Source organism: Pterocles gutturalis, unplaced genomic scaffold (assembly GCF_000699245.1).
Source record: "Pterocles gutturalis isolate BGI_N339 unplaced genomic scaffold, ASM69924v1 scaffold11394, whole genome shotgun sequence".
Classification (NCBI taxonomy): domain Eukaryota; kingdom Metazoa; phylum Chordata; class Aves; order Pterocliformes; family Pteroclidae; genus Pterocles; species Pterocles gutturalis.
Window position 1 is genome coordinate 14,621 of NW_010128284.1, and position 17,369 is coordinate 31,989.

Sequence of the window (17,369 nt, forward strand, 5' to 3'; positions counted from 1 at the left end):
GGGTCTTTTCCCCCGCCCCTCCCCCCCAAGCCTGTAGCGTTGCAGGGGGTTGTTGTGACCAAAGTGCAGGACCCGGCACTTGGCTTTATTGAACCTCATACAGTTGGCCTCGGCCCATCGGTCCAGCCTGTCCAGATCCCTCTGCAAAGCCTCCCCAGCTGCTCAATTTGGTGTCATCTGCAAACTTACTGAGGGAGCACTCCATCTCCTCCTCCAGGTCATTGATAAAGATGTTAAACAGGACAGGCCCCAAAACCCATCCCTGGGGAACACCACTGGTGACCGGTCACCACCTGGACTTAACTACATTCACCATGACTCTCTGGGCTTGGCCATCCAGCCAGTTTTTTATAGAATCATAAAATCATTAAGGTTGGAAAAGACCTCAAGGATCATCATGATATGAATATTGTTTATTTGGATGGGCATATAAAAAGGTTTTTTAGGGAATATGTATCGCTCTAAGAATATCAGTATTAATTATACTAGTGGCCTTTATGTGTTGTAATATGCATCAGCATCTCTGACCTCTTCGTTCTCACAGGAGGACTCCGTCCTTAGCTAGATCACTGCAACGCAATCCCAGACTTTCCCAGCTTAATTCATATTCTGGACTTTCTCTGTGACCCTTGCCATGCCTTTGTGCTAACTTTGTTTTTCCATGCTGATGAGGATTGTTGGATAGTTTGTTTTCAGAGAGCTCTTCGTCACCTCATGGTTGTTGTGGACATCTTTACACAATCAATGCCTTAAAATGCTGTCTGAACAGTGGTATGAAGTCTAAAGATAGCTTACATTTTGTGTCGTATTCAGCAAGCTTAAAGGTGCGTTCTGCTGCTGTTTGAGTATAATTTCTAATCACCCCTTCCTGGCCTCCAGTAATTTAGAGTTTGGAGGGCTGGCCAGACAGAAGGCTTTTTGCCGGGCAGCTGGAATTGTGCTGACATTTTCCTCCTCCTCTTTTTCAGTGGCGAAAGTGGTGCTGGTAAGACAGAAAGCACTAAGCTGATTCTCAAGTTCTTGTCTGCAATGAGCCAACATTCTCTGGAGCTATCCTGCAGAGAGAAGACCTCCTGTGTGGAGCAAGCTATACTTGAGAGCAGGTACTAGATGTCTTAATACACAGGTATTTTTTCCAGAACACAGAAGCCTTATCATTGAAATAAAAAGATTGAAATATAATTAAAGATGTGGATGCATTTACTGAACAATAAAATGACTATTGGAAAGGGGAAAATTTTCCATTAAAGAAAATTACCTGGCTTCTCTAGAGAGCTGTGAGCACAGTAGGAGATCTTACTGAAGCCAAAAGTTGCATAGTTTTGAAATGGATGATGCTTTATTGGTGGCTTTCATTTTTGTTTCAGATAATTGGAGTAAGGGAAACGGGTGATGGGAGGGAGGCAGAACAAGATACAGCATGGTGAGGATGAAGTGTGCAAGTGGTAAAAGCATGCTGAGAAAAGGGAGGTTAAGGAGAACTGATAAGGTGGATGAGTAAATGCATCAGATACGTTGGACACACTCCATGCAATCAAAAAAATCTCTGTGTTCAAATAAAATAATACATGGTGCTAAACTATTTAAAAACAAAGACAATTTGAGATGCTATTACTTTGGTTTATCATGCTTCATCTCTGTTTTACCTGCTGCATCTTGATGTAATTATTTTTTTTAATTGCCTTAGGACAAGGACTATTTTATAGCAATTTGCATGTGCTGAGATTTCTTATTTCTGTTGTTTGAGTATTGCAATGAGAATTGCATGTATCTTTTGAGCAGTTACAGATTAAGCTGCAGAGTATTTCAGTACGATTAATCTTCCTGCTGTTTGAATACTTGCATCCTTTGATAGAAAATTGAGATGCCTTTTGTTAATAAGTTGAGGGCGATACTAAGGATGAATGCTGTGGCTGAGGAGGGTGTCAGAAGTGAGCTTTTCAGAGTGCTATTCCTTTCACCAGTCCCATGTGAAACTGTTGGCATGCTGGTCGCACATTGATGCTCTTGTTCTTCTGTATTTTCACAGCCCAATTATGGAAGCTTTTGGCAATGCAAAGACTGTTTACAACAACAACTCAAGTCGCTTTGGGAAGTTTATTCAGCTGAACATCTGTCAGAAAGGAAACATTCAGGGAGGAAGAATTATAGATTGTATCCTTGTTTGGTTGATTCTTCCTCCTTTTCTGGGGAGCCCCATGTACCTCCTCTGTGGAGGGCTGAGAGAGAAGTGGCTTGTCCTTGCCGGTCCTTTCACTCCATCCTGAAACATACACAATTAAACTGTGCTGATGTAGGTGGGAAAGGGAAGCACTAACAAAATTCGGTGTGTATTTGTGCACATGCACACACACACATGTGCATTTGTGCTGGGGTGGGATATATTGCTACTGCTAGCATGACTCATGCCTGTTCCTATGTAGTAAGCTAAAACAGATGGAGTTCTTGGGGATAACTTCAGTTGTTGGCTATTTCCCTCATTTATTATATCTGAAGATAAGCTTCTTACTTTTCTGGAAAAGTACTTAAGAGAGCAGAGCTGCTGAATTTATTCAGCATGAGCATGTGTGGCTCAAATCCTTGGATTTGTCCTGTTTTTGGGAAATTGGACTATGAGCCAGCTCCAACAGAGCACCAGAGGTGTGGGGATGAGGAATATACTGAGGGGATCCTATCTAGTGCTTTGGATATAAGCTGCTTTTGCAGGGACAAATTTCCAAAACTCTTTCCAAGATTTAAGGAAAAGAAAAAGAAAGCAGATGTCATTTTAAATCCAGGACATGACAAGTCCAGTTTTGATGGGATGGAGGAGAAGGAGGTGTGGGAACACATTGGTATTAGAACTGCTGCAATTTTGTTGTTGTTACTTTACTGATCTTGTTACGGCAGTAGGCATGTAGTAAGAAAAGACCATAATGCTCTTTCTATTCTCTCAAATGAAAGAAGGAAAATTATAAATAGCTTGTGCATTAATTGCTTTTTACTTTATTCCTTGACTGAAGTTTTTCTTCCTGGCTATAGATTTATTGGAAAAAGTAAGTTGATGTTTGCTTTTGCTCAGTTAATTTTGTTTAATATTTTCTTTGAAACTGTGGGTAAAAAAAATTCTCCTTAAAAATGATTGCCTAAATGGAAACTATTTTTTACTTTGGCAGAATCGTGTAGTAAGACAAAACCCCGGAGAAAGAAATTATCATATATTCTATGCTCTGCTGGCAGGGATAGAAGAAAGAGAGAAAGGTGAGTGGCAAAGCACAAGTCACACGACTCTACTGGCTCTCTGCTAGCAGTCAGCCATGGTGACGGCAGCAGAGAATTTAACTATAGAAACCCACTAACTCAAGCAGAGAAACAGGTTATTTATCCAGCCAGGATTCAGTGAGTGTGAATTTGAGCTCAACTTGATAAAGCAACCTGCTTAGTTGAAGAATGTCACTGAGTCGCTGGTAATTTTTCTCCCAGCTTCTGCTGTGGCCCTGGGAAAATTACTTGGGAACAAACATGCCTCATTCTGTTCAAGCTGAATATTTTTGCTGGTACTAAATAACTCCACAGCAACAAAGAGAAATAATTCTAGTTCCTCTAATCCTCTCTCATAAAGAATAAATCCACTGAACAAAAGAAATGACATTTGTATATGTGCAAAATTGCCTAAAGCTGTCTTGGCATCTCCCTTTGGGCCTGCTGGCTTTGCATGCTAAAAAGTAGAGTTAACTCCATTGTGCACCTAAATAAGACAAAAACCAACAAAATAAAACCCTGTATCTGATATTAATATAAAGCTTTGTTTTGTACGTCATCATAATTTCTGAGAAAATGAATTGTGAACTATTTAACTCTAACATAGTAATTTGTGGAGTGCTTTTGTTTTGGGATTTTTTTTTTTTTCACTTGTCCTCTTTTGTCTCCTCATTAGATGCTTTTTACTTATCTGAACCAGAGAACTACCACTACCTGAATCAGTCTGGATGTATAGCGGATAAGACAATCAGTGATAAAGATTCTTTCAAGGAAGTCATTGTGAGTTGTTTCCCTTTTCCTTATGCTTTAAAAATGCTGGAGGTGTAGGTGCCTGGGGCCCAAAGCCTTCTTGTGCTTACCTGCACATGCAGCTCTCTCATTGAGACACTAATCTTATGGGGACTTATATTTTCTCATAACACTTCGCTGTAATTTTGAGCATGTCTTTACCTTCCCTCCAATATTTAATTTTTACTCTTATAATTTCAAAGTATGCTATAATTTTAGTGATATTATTACATTTTGGAATGAAAATAATCAGTTGGGAAGACAGTAAGGCATTTATATGCCTTTGCCCTTCCCTGCATTGTTTTATATTACAGGTATGTCTGCTTCCACTGTTTTTCCATCCTAAAGCTTTGCCCAGATCATGTAGCATCTTCAGGGTCGAGTCCGCAGTGCCACGTGTGGGGGGTGAAGCACCTGGGCTTTTGCAGCTCAGGAAATCCAGTTGTATGGGGTAACTTACACAGTAGAGTTGAAGAAAATGTAAACACAGATTAGAAATCAGGTCCTGATGCAGTCTTTGTCTGAATGGCTCTGTGATGTCTTATACCTACGCCAATTAGCTACAGCAATTAGTTTCTACTGACTGTTAGGATAATTGATAGTTACTTTTTATATCACTGAGGTGATAGGTGTTAGGTTTTAAAAATCAGTATAAATAATAGTTTTTATGCCCTTCACCAAACCATTTTCGCTTAACTGTGTTAATCTCTTTGCCAAATTGACGAATTAGTGTGTACTGGATGCAGCAATCATTTTTAGTGTAAAACATCCTCATCTTCTATGGTGGGGGCAGGGGTGTGTTAGAAAAGTTGGTGACTTATGTACATTATAGTCACATGGTTTAAGCTGGTTAGCATGACATTTAATTTGTGCTAATCATCCCAGGGTAGGCAGAGCATGAAATTAGCTGGGCAGGTGGTGCTTGCATGCTGCCTGCAGTGTGGGCACCCTTGGAGCAGTGGCTGAGTCTGCCAGGCTGCGTTCCCAGAGGGGGAGGCAGACAGAAACCCCACAGTTCGCCCTCGCCTGTCTTTTCCTATTATAGTCATCAAATAAAATAGCGGTTTAAGTCCCAGAAATGTTACTCAAGTAAAACTTTTTTGTAGCAGATGGGGAGGGACTACACGGTGAGCGTGGAGATGAACTCCTAGTGCTGCCACCCTTCCTTAGAGCTCTGTGTTGTGAAAGGTCTTCTAACAAAATAAACCTTCAACCTTTATCTCTTCTCTGCTTTTAATTGTGGATTGAGTCTGAGGATTTTCCATTTGTAACTGGTGATTTCTGAAAGATAACTGTGTTATGTGTCATCTGTCAGACACCTGCAGTGACCATAACATGATGAGTCTCACTGTAAGGGTATAAAACTGTGATCTGGTCTCAGACAGGCTCGTATTAGACCCAAATTTGGGAAACTGGTAATTTTGAGAGGCACACAATTACTTACCCGTGTACATCAGAGAAAAGCATATGTTCCTCTTCATGTTTCAATATTTCTTCAGCTAGGGATTTGCTGTTCTCCTCATTTATGTAGTTGAGTCTTGATCATTGCCATATTGGTTATTCACGAATTCAACACATTTTACGTAGATCTTTTTTTCTTGCTCAGTTTTGCTGTAAATTGTCAGACCACACTGGTAACATGGTTTGAGCTTCTTGGCTTGCCCAGAATATGCTGCAGTAGGGCTCCTTTGAATTCCCCTTGGCTGGGGAAACAAATGAGCAAATCTTCCATATTGCTGCATTTCCTCCTCAGTGCCCTGTTGGCTAATTGCCAAAATTTGGTGAAAACACGGACATTATCAGTTACTAATGCAAGTTAGTGAAATTGTATCTGATGCACAACTCAGTAGGGCATTTCAATGTTTATACAGAAGAATTTGAAAATTACAGGATTCTTGCAGCATCAAAAGGAGATTTCTTAAAACTAGAGTGATACTTGCACGTTCCAAGTTCTCTCCTTGATATCTTAGTGTATTTGATTTGGGATTAAACTAAAGGGATGAAACTAGCTTTTCTAAGGCCTGACAACACGGTGGGTTTGTCGTTGTCCCCATTTTTGAGTCAGTGTGCATGTTACTGAAGAAGGTCATGTGTCGTTCCAGACTGCAATGGAAGTGATGCAGTTCAGCAAGGAGGAGGTGCGAGAAGTTTTGAGGCTGTTGTCTGGCATTTTGCATCTCGGAAACGTTGAGTTCATCACTGCTGGTGGGGCACAGGTGTCCTTTAAAACAGGTGAGAAGGCTCTGCATCCTCGTAGTATGTAAATGTTTCTTGAGGTTGTGAAAGTTACATCCGTTGTTAGTATGTCTGACCATAGCAAGGACAAACAGTGAAAAGTCTTACTGCTTTTTAGCATCTGTAAATGTTGATTATTTTTGGTTTCTTTGCCAGATAAGGCAAATTACTCTGCTGCTGGGTCCTAGGTCTTAATTAGGAAAGACCTTGGTCACTTATTTATTCCATTAATAATGGTGAGATTCCATTTTAACCTAATTCCTGCTTTGAAATATTCTCAAGTGGATAAAACATAAGTGCTCAATTACATTCCTTAACTGAAGCTGTCTTTTGTTAGAGCTTTCATACTGCAATTACAAATGTGAAATGACATGCTGGTATGTCTAAAGATTAGGCTTTCAAGTATTTTAAATGTTTGTTCAAATATGGCAATGAAGAGTAGCTTTGTTTACTGCTTTATATACCACATTACAGCAGAATTGAAAACTAAAATATGCATGTAAGAAAAAAAACCTTTATTGCTTTTCTTTATCCTCAACATCCCAAGAGAAGCTGAAATGCATTCATGTGAACAAAGAGTGACTTACTGTTTATATCTGGAAAAAGTGTAAGCAGTAGACTGTTTGTATCCTTGACATGTAACATGAAGAGGAAATAAATATTTGTGACTTGTGATGAATTTCTACCCCTAAATTCCTTCAGTTGTGCCTTTTCATGAGCAGCAAAGATACATCCTAGAGTTTCTAGTTGTGTTTTTATCTCTATTCCACATCGTTTTAGAAGCATCTTAAATGGTGGTGGTAATGATAACAATAATACAGATTAGTTGCATAACCTTATACGTTTAAGGACGTATTTGTATTTGTCTCTTTCTTTTGCCAGCTTTGGGTAGATCTGCTGAACTACTGGGGTTGGACTCCACACAGCTAACTGAAGCATTGACACAGAGGTCAATGATACTCAGGGGAGAAGAAATCCTAACACCTCTTAGTATACAACAGGTAAGGGCATCTCGTGTTTTTAGGGTCTATTAAATATATGGCTCTGTCTTCAAGTCCAGGGAAATCATTGGTCACTCAGGAACAGAAGCTTAGCTCATGCATCAGAGTTTTTGTCAAAGTTTTTTGGGAAGGCTATAATTGGACTTTTAGAAATCTCTATAGTTCCCATCCTATCATTCTGGACAGGGCTTGTAGCTTGGCTCTTGTTATTCTTACTAACCCTGATTGCTTACCATTTTTTTTTTTCAAATTCTACTTGTGTAGGCTGATATTTTTTATTATGGACATCTGTGTCAGGTGGGCGCGTTTTTGAAAACTTTCATCAGAAATCATTTTATTTACAAGAAAGGGATTAGAAATAGTTACACATAACATCATGCTTACCTCTAGAAAGGGGTAAATTAAGCTGTTATTTCCTGCCCTTCGCTTTTCTTCCTCCACACTTTATAATTTCTTTAACTTTTGAATGCTTTAGCCTTGAAATGTAATTTTAAAGCCATATAATTGTACAGCTGTTGTAACTTAGACTGTGATGCCCTGTAACTGTTGACACAGTTGCTGTCAAGGTACATAGGAATGTAAAGCTGCTTGCATTATACCTTGCTTATGCTGTGCAAAGGACACTGACTGGCAGAGTCTGGCAAGTTCTCATTTCCAGGGGAGATTGATGCGTGGTGTGTTCCTTTAATGCAGGCAATAGACAGCAGAGATTCTATGGCTATGGCACTTTATTCTCAGTGTTTTGCTTGGGTTATTAAGAAAATCAACAGCAGAATCAGAAGCAAGGAAGACTTCAAGTCCATTGGAATTTTGGACATATTTGGATTTGAAAACTTTGAGGTAGGTTTCAGAAGTTTGTTCAGATGGGTGATCTGATATTTCTGCTTCATTGTTCTACATATATTTGTCATTTTCACTGGAACTTGATCATTAAATGTGTTATGACTTAAAGCATTTCCTTGTTTGCAAAGTAAAATACTTGGAGTGCATGCATTTTTGAAAATTTCTTGTCTCTCTAGGTAAACCGTTTTGAGCAGTTCAATATTAACTATGCAAATGAAAAGCTTCAGGAATATTTCAACAAGCACATCTTTTCCTTGGAGCAACTGGAATATAGCAGGTAAGAGATACAGATGAAATTTGAAAGAATTTTGGAAAGTTCGGTATTCACTTGAAATCTGGTTTCCCAGCTACCTTAGCTTCCTTTGAAAATCTCTCAGTCTGGCACTGTGTATTTTTATTTTTTAAAACAAGCTAGATGATTTTTCTATAATTTGCAAGATAAATACATTAGCTCGTCCTATTTCTATATTTAAAATAATTTCTTCAGAGTTGTCAGTAAAAAGACCCTCCTTATTTTCCTTAGGGAAGGACTAGTTTGGGAGGATATTGACTGGACAGACAATGGAGAGTGCTTGGATCTTATTGAAAAGGTAATACAGAATTTGATACCATTACCTATTTCTAGATTTTGTTCTCAGGTAATATGTCTTTAAAACAGACGCTAACACAAAGAACAAGTGAAAAGAATGATGGTTCTTTCATGTTTAAATAGCAATCTTTTAATCAGGTCATGTGCATTCCTGGATATATTATAGATTATATTGTAAGCTCATAATATGTATCTTTCCTTGTAGTAACTTTTAACAGTGTATGATTGTATACAAAAGCAATATTTGGAGATGATTAGAAGAGTATAAAATGGGAGCAGAAAGAATGAGAGCATCTTGCTCCCATGTTGGCTTTTCGTGGGATGTGGGTTATCTTCATTTGTTGCCTGCTAATTTTGGCTTCATCCATAATTGTGTTTGTGTTCTGATTTGTACTAAAGGAACATGTGAAAGAGCATGAAGTTGGCAAAGTTACTGTTAGGAACATTAGCAGTGAGGGGCAGATGAGGTCTGAGTTCACTGCATAGAAATTATAACTCCAGCTGGATGACAAATCTGAAGTTATATATAATTTCATCCGCGTTCACTTCTGCCAGCAGTACAAGCCAACTGCAGGAGTTTATCTCCATAGCAGAGTTGTGTGGCTGCATGAGTTTAAAACGGCCACAGAAACTGATGGCAGCAGGCATGGGATCCAGCTGCCAGGACGTGACTGCAGTCAGGACAGTGTGGTTTGTCAGGAGCTGCTCTGGGACGATGGAAAGTGGCTTATTAAAATGTGCACCTGGAGAACCATGTTTTTCTGAGAGGATGTATCAACCTTGAAGCTTGCTGGACACACTCATTAACTGCAGGGTAGCTTACTTTGTTTGCCACATCTTCTAGTATGAGAAGTAGGGAACATCAAAGGAAATTACACAGAGGCATATGCAAAGCAAAGGGAGGTTTTGTTTCATGCCATGTGTAGTTAATCTGTGTATCTTTTGCTGTGCCCCTGGGCACCATAGGTGCTAGAAGTTTGCATTGGTTCAACAAGTAAGTAGATAATTTTATGGAAGAAAAATTTTTGAAAGACTGCACAAATGCCTCAGACTTAAGGAACTGCTGGTCATTGGAGATCTTTGAAGCTGGGGATATATTCTGAGGCAACGTCATTGTATGCACCTAAAAACTACCTACATCAGGAGAACTGTTACTGCTTCCAGTATCTTCTTTTTCTTTATTTTGCCTGTGTATCATTTGCTGTATGTTTCAAAAGGAGTGTTGCCAGAAAAATAACATTGCAGTCCTCTATGAAGATGGGTTTTTAGTCCTGTATGGGTGGTTTTGTTCATCTCTGCAGACAATAAGTTCAACAACGTTGTGATTTTTCCACATTAGGGACAAGCTCTGTGTCCATCAGTGCACTAACTCATCTTCTGCCTCTTGCTGTTCTAGAAACTGGGCCTGCTAGCGCTCATCAATGAAGAGAGCCATTTTCCTCAAGCTACAGACTCCACCTTACTAGAGAAGTTGAATACCCAGCACGCTGTATGTGATATTGTGCTTGTGTATTCTGTGCAAATGATGGAGAGTCTCTTTGCTTCTGTATAAACTCATGGTTCAAACATATGGGTGTATAGTTGTAGAGTATGCTTTGGACATGATCCTACTTCCATAGCAATCCATATAATTTGCTTTCAAGACTGAGTCCATTACCTGAAAGAGCATATCCTTGTTACTGTCCAGTTAAAGATTTCCATACTGGTAAATAAGCCAAATTCTGCTCTTAGAGCTCTGACGATGTGCAGTAACTCAGATTACTAAGATCTTCAATTTCCCTTGATTTAATGGAGTATTCACCTTGATGTAATTCACTGAAAGGTTGCTGTTTCCTCTGTCCAGATTAGTGTTACCTTTCTTTGTGATCCTAGAATTATTTTAGAGTATTTCTGTGATACAAGTGTGTCCACCAGTCTTCGTAACTGCCAGTTTAAGACAGAGCCTTCCTTTTCAAAGTGTCTTTAATAGATGGTTCTGCCAGATGGGTTCAGGTTTAGTATAATGCCTTTTTAGATACTATAAATCTGTTAATATTGCATTTGAAGCAGCCCAGACTAACAAATCCTATTATCGTTAGAAGTTGGTTGTTTGCTTTTGGAGCACTAATCTTCCAGGGAGTTTGCTGGAAGACAATGGTTTGTTTAGGTCTGGGTTGGGAGGATAATATCCTTTGTATCATTCTACTCTCTGACCCCCTCCCAAATATTTTTCTATTTTCTCTCTCTTCCAATTAGAACAATCCTTTTTATGTAAAACCAAGAGTTGCCGTTCACAACTTTGGAGTGAAGCACTACGCTGGGGAGGTAATTTTATTTTCTTTATTTGTTGAAATTATTCCAGAGTTTTCATTAGCTTAATTTTATCCTGAGGCTGCTCAAAATCAACTAAAGCACTCTGTTCCTGCAGTGGTTTTTACAGTACCGCTGTTGTGAGAGGTGCCTGACTGCTTGGCTTGTTGTTTGAATCAGCTCTGTTTCCTGATAGGTCCAGTATGATGTTAGGGGGATCTTGGAGAAGAACAGAGATACTTTCAGAGATGATCTCCTGAACTTATTACGTGAAAGCAGGTATGTTTCTTCAATTTTTGTTTAGAACATGGTGTTAAGGGGTGTCATTATCACCTAATTGTGCCAGGGTTTGAATATATTAGATATTGTATAGCGTCAGACCTTGACAGAGTTGAAAGGAGTGTAGAAGTATCAGAGGTGCCTGTAAGCAGATCTGACTGTAATTGGTTCTCACTAGGTCAGGTTTTCCCACACGGTACAGTACCTTGTCCCCGTTCAGTCCAGAGAATTCCTAGAGAACTTGCTTGCTACTTCAGGATGCTGAAAGCTGGTGATGTTTATAACAGTTTCAGAGTGCCTCACAGACAACCTGCATGTGTGGTTTTTTGCTTCACATACAGCCTGATTTGTTTGTATTTCTGGCACTCCCTAATTTGGTTGAAAGCTTAGTGTCGGGGACCTACCACAGTGCAAATTGCCATATAGTAATTGCTTCAAAGGGAGATTTTCTATAAAGATCTGTGTTACCGAAAGTCTGAGCTTGGATGTCTTTGGTTCCTGCGTGTCTCCTGTCATTCTGCTGTGTAAGGTCTTAGGATCCTCACAGTGGTACCCTGTGAGCCAGAGCGGTACCATGTCCCTTCTTGTAGGCATATGGTTGAGACTCCAAGACATATAGAGAGGTGACAAAGAAGGAGAGGAGCTGAGCCCTCACCCATCCTGTCCAGTCATCCTGCCTTGCTGAGGGCTTTGCTTGTTTGTAAATCCCTTAAGCCCATCTGTGCAGGGGAAACTGTTAATAAGCTTTTCCCTCTCTATGTTGTTTTTTCTGGTTTCATGACATATATGAAATCTGTCAATTGAGGTATGTAGGTAAAAGTAATAAATCAGTTAAAGCTGCTGGGCCTGGTTTTGCGCTTGCACCAACATCACTCTGGAGCTTCAGCTAAAAGGTGTGTGTTTCTGTCGAAGTGGTAAAATGAGGATACCCAACTGAGAGAGCAGAAAACAGCATACACAGCTGTTATCTGAAAGTGAGGCTCATGTGGGTGGTTATTTTGTGTTATGGCCCCAAACAAGCTGGGAGTCTTGTTTTTTACAGTCTTTGTTCATGTACAGTTCCCATTACAGTCAGCTGGAGTTTTGGTTGAGTGAGTGGAGTAAAATACAGTAAGGACTCTAGGACTTCACGCTGTGTTTCCCTAATGATTTTTTTGGAGTGGAGAAGAAAGAACTTCCTTGTTTTGCTTTGCTTTGTTTTTGTTTTGGTTTTTTTGTTTTTTCTTCCCCTGCATAAATTCTGCAAAGGCAAAATCTGTTGCTTATTAAAGATTACGGAGAAAATCAATGAGCATTTATTGGATGAAGGAGATGCTTTCTAAAGGGACAGTGTTTTCTTTGCATTCTGTAATGGTAAACTTCATAGTCTGTTAAGATATACTTCAGAGATGTTCTTTTTCTTTCTCGTTTCAGTCTTGATTTCATCTATGATCTATTTGAACATGTTTCAAGTCGCAACAATCAAGACACCCTTAAATGTGGAAGCAAGCACCGAAAACCCACTGTCAGTCTCCAGTTCAAGGTTAGTTAATGTGTCCTTTCTGCTCTGTAGCTAATCAGTGATAAATAAACTCTTCAGTAAAGAACAGCTGCAGAACAGGCAAAACAGGCAAAACTTCACCATCAAAACATTGCTCTCTTCTATGAAGCTGCACTTACGAATCAACTGGTTGGCCATGCTAGGTAGCTTCAAGCATTACACCATCTACACAAAACTCCTGTTGCTCTCCACTTGCTTATTTGTCCTTATTTTAAAGTTGGTCCCTCTTGTCCTGGTTTTTCTTTCTAATCTAAAACTAACCACAAAATCACACAAAGCCTTACGGCAGTGTCTGTATGCTAAGAAAAATAAGTACTGAATAAATACTTCATTAAGGTGTTGCCTGGTTTTTGGAAAGCTTTTTTATTAAACACCTTTTATGAGGCTTTATAGCCCTCCCATCAAAAATGGCACCAAATTGAAATCTAGCATTAAGTCTATCTAAAAATTATTTAAAAGAGAAAGATTGGCACAAAACTTTTTCTAAATTGCATGAGTACAAGTCTGGATTAGTTGTCTTTCATTTTGTTTGAATTAATATACATTTGCAGTGTTCATTCACTTCTTTTTTTTTTTTTTTTAAAAGGGAGCAGACTCAAACCCCTTGAGGGCAGATTTTATCCTGATAGACTAAGTGTTGGACAGAACAGCAAGGAGTGTATCCTGGCACACACACAGTGTCCTTTGTTAAAAAGCACTAATGTTGTATTCTCTGGACAGCTTGCTTTGTGCTACCATAGCTTGTCTGAGACAACAGCACTTCTTGTGGTGAGGTGATCTTTTGCTAGCTGTCTGGGATAGCAGAAGGTACTGTTTCCACTTAGTCATTTGTACCTGTGCAAAGTAGACCTTAAAAATGTTAGTGTATAAAAATTGACAATGTTTTTCTGCCAACTTTGCAAGGTAGAACATAATGTAGAGTTCCTTCTCCTCTCCATCAAGGCCTCTGGACAACATAAAGCACAATAAAACATGACATCAAAACATTGTTGCCTCTTACCTGAAGCTGCAGTAACTGGCTGTTAACCAGCTGGACTGCTTTATGAGAGGTTGAACTTCACGTTGTGCCATCCCCAAAGAATTAGGTTCAGTGTTTTTTCCATCTTTGAAAGCACTCCAGGGATTAGTCCCATCTCATTTCAACTGCAGATAAGAACTTTGCCTTCACAACTTTATTCTCATGATAGGTTGGTTAACTCTTCTTCTCATTTGACAGCCTGCCTAATTCAGGCCTGGGGCTGCATGCAGAATAGCTGAGGTTAGATACCATCTGTTTCAGCCTATTGCTTAAAGCAGGGCACGCTTCAGATTAGTTCGTCACCTGACAGTGACTTAGAGGCAGCTCTGTGCAGAATCTGGCTGTCTGTACCCCAGATGAATGTGAAAATAGGTTAAGTCATTTTTGGTTAGACTGACCAACTTTTCCAATCCCTGTAAGAAGTAGCCTGCGTTGAGGGAATTGTCTTAGTTGTCCATAGATGTTGTAATGTTCACACAGGTTTAATAAAGATGAAGCCTTTACTTTTGAAGCTGTAAATATTTATCTTTACACAAAAATATTTGTCTTTGTATCTTCTGGCTGTTTTAACATTTGTTGCCTCTACTACTTGTCTGTAAGCTGGCAAAGGCAAACAAACCAAGAACTACTATTTATGCTCCCGGTCACTTTCCTGTGCACAGCCACAGCTCTGCCTTGCCTTTATCACTTCATGTTTAATAATCACAAAAGCCCTTGGTTTGCAGATTAAAGCAAGAATTTGCTGTAACAGACTGCTATTGGCAGTTTTGCTCCAAAACATATGGTAAGACACACACTGTTGCTCCTTTAAAAAGTGAATTTTCTGTCTCCTTGGCAGCCTGCTCTGTATTCTCTCTGCTGCCTGGCACGTAGTGCCGCCTTTGAGGGGTGAAACATTATCATAGCTAACTTTCTGGGCTCTTCAGAGCCTGGGCTCCCCTCCTATACAGTCCTCTGCAAAGTGAATGCAAGACTTCAGTTCAAAGTGGTTTATCATACTTAATGATACAGAGTGAGGCAAGTTGGAATAAGATACGGAATGATGGCTCAGGCAGGAAAGGGGCGGATGTGTAATTAAAGTAATAATCATAAAAAGAACTGAGGGATTTTTGTGATTTTTATCTCCAGGCTGAGGTTCAGACAACCCATAGTCTAATGTATATTGGGTCATTCAGAGTTCTAAGACTAGGAAAAAAACTATGTCGTCTTCTATGTGTTTTTTTAGATGAACCTTATCATCTCTCTTTTTATTGTTAAATGCAATTAGCTATCACATGAAATAACAGTGAAACTGTCTGCTTATTGCTGTCAGCATTGTCTTTCAGTAAGATACGTTTTCTTTGCCACTATCCTTTACTCAATTTTTGTTAATTTCAAGAGGATATTTTAAAATCTAGTATTGATAAAACAATGTCTACTGTATTCTAAAGTAACTCTTTTTTCTGAAATCTTTTGTATTTTTTCTACCCTCTTGTTGACTTATATTTATTATCAAAGTGTCCTTTTAGCAAGAAAGGTTGAGACCATGCAAGAGAGAGGAACTCCTTGTACACAAAATGCTGCTGATGGCAGGGAAAATGGAAAATGAGTGGGTATGGCATGGTTGAAATGTAAAGAGGAAATCTGGTTTTGTGGCACTTCAGTTTTACCTTAGACCCCTTATTCTTCCTTTTAACTTGCTCGGGTCTAGCAATTTGGGAATGTGGATCCTAAGTTTTAAGCAGTCATTCAGAAGATCCCTGAAACAGCACTTTCCAATTTGGTGTTTCCTTATGAACAGTTTTCTTCATATCAATGTGTGCATCTTGCTCACTGTAAAACAGCAATTATAGTTTTGATCAGAAGGGCCATCGGAAGATACGGATGTGCACGTATTGATTCTGTATGTTCACAAGCAAGACCTTACATGGTACAGTAATTTCTGGTGTATACCACTAGGTGTTGCAGTTAGATATTGTCTGCAATGCTGAGCTGCAAGAGCTTTTGCTGGGTTATGTTGCTTGAACAAAAACTCAGCTTGTGAAGTGCTGTCTTCTTTCTACCTGTGTTTCAGGAATCGCTTCATTCTTTAATGGCAACGCTGAGTTCTTCAAATCCTTTCTTTGTTCGGTGCATCAAACCCAACGTGCAGAAGGTAAGATTCAGAATTGCTCCCATCTTTTCTGTACATCTTTGGCTCAATCTTTCACTGCCTGTCTGATTCTTTACGGCTGTGTGAAGCAGAGGGTAGCATTCTTCAGTGACTTTGTAAAAGGCTCTGCAAGGAGAAGGGACTGGGAAAGGCTTTTGATCTTTTTGCATATGGGCCGTGCCTTTGGGCACCTTTTTAATAGTTGTTGCTCATAACTCTGATAAATGACTGGCTCAAAGAATGGTTATAAAAGGAAAGTTGAAGGCTGCACTGCACATTTCACAAGTCTGTGAGAGCCTTTTTAGGAAGAAAATGTCAAAACTGCAAAGTTTATTTTAACTTACTGGAGGCAGTGAATGGTGGTGCATATAGAAAAATGGTGTGAATGACCAATTCTGTCATCAGACTCTTAGTCGTTTAATTTATGTACAGTCCTGGGTGTCTTCATGCTGGCTGTTTTATTCTGTTACAGAATTATGTTTTTAAAACAGACTTGGAAACTAAGGCTTACTGTATCAATTTGTCTTTTGAGTCACAGATCATGAAATGCAATGTCAAGACTTATTTAGATATGTTGGACAGCTCTCTAGAAACGAAGCGGTAATGGTATAGTAATCGCTGGAGTTAATATTGTTAGCATGGTCCTGATATTCTGGGGTTTTGCACATCTGTTTTTAGCTTTATAGACTGTTACTCAGGTATGATCTGCTTATGTCAAAAATGCAACAGGCAGAGGTGCTAATGAAATCCGGCTTATGGTTTTCACATGGCAACTTAGAAATAGGTGACTTTGCTATAAACCCAGTTTTACATGTTACATTTTTCAGGGATATCTGGTTAATGAGGACACTAACACATCAAACCTGGCAGATTTCATTGCAGATTTTTCTGTTACCTGGATGGTACATCCTTGACTTTACATGTTTTCAGTTGCTAACTGTTTACTCTGCTTTTGCACTGTTACTCGTGGTGTGTCAAATAACACACATATATTTTACTATCATTAAAACAAAGTTCTCACAGAATTAGCAGCTGTGCAAGCAGAAGGAGCTTGAGACAGCCTCAGTCTCAGGAAACCACATCTAATTGCAGAAGTACATGCAGGAACAGACTGGGAAATTCCTGTAGACAATCCCTTTCAATGTACATATAAAATGTAACTGAAATCTTACACAAAAATATTTGTCTTTGTTTTCCATTTGCTTTAATTTAATTACAAATTTAACTTGATTCAATGGCTTTACCAACTAAGAAATCCTGTTTGAAGAACAAGAGAAGAGAAGAGAAGAGGGTCACACAGTTTACCTGTTGTAGCTTATTCAGTAGAAGACTTAGAAAATGGCAAGGAAAACCATATATAATACTTGTCAGTGGCCTTCTTCACTCAGGGAAGTGTTCTCAAAATGCATTTTGGG

The 17,369-nt window shown here is 39.2% G+C and overlaps 1 protein-coding gene across 1 annotated transcript in view; it reads left to right on the plus strand.

Annotated features, from left to right (window-relative positions):
- The window catches only part of LOC104466221 (unconventional myosin-X-like), a 63,623-nt gene that overhangs the window by 9,422 nt on the left and 36,832 nt on the right, over window positions 1-17,369 (plus strand). The window contains 15 exon segments of the mRNA XM_010079570.1: window positions 969-1,103; window positions 2,030-2,154; window positions 3,022-3,035; window positions 3,156-3,240; window positions 3,917-4,020; window positions 6,132-6,261; window positions 7,147-7,265; window positions 7,959-8,105; window positions 8,285-8,385; window positions 8,632-8,698; window positions 10,094-10,186; window positions 10,933-11,001; window positions 11,183-11,265; window positions 12,679-12,787; window positions 15,877-15,957. Of these exon segments, the coding sequence (XP_010077872.1) occupies window positions 969-1,103; window positions 2,030-2,154; window positions 3,022-3,035; window positions 3,156-3,240; window positions 3,917-4,020; window positions 6,132-6,261; window positions 7,147-7,265; window positions 7,959-8,105; window positions 8,285-8,385; window positions 8,632-8,698; window positions 10,094-10,186; window positions 10,933-11,001; window positions 11,183-11,265; window positions 12,679-12,787; window positions 15,877-15,957 (1,462 nt within the window).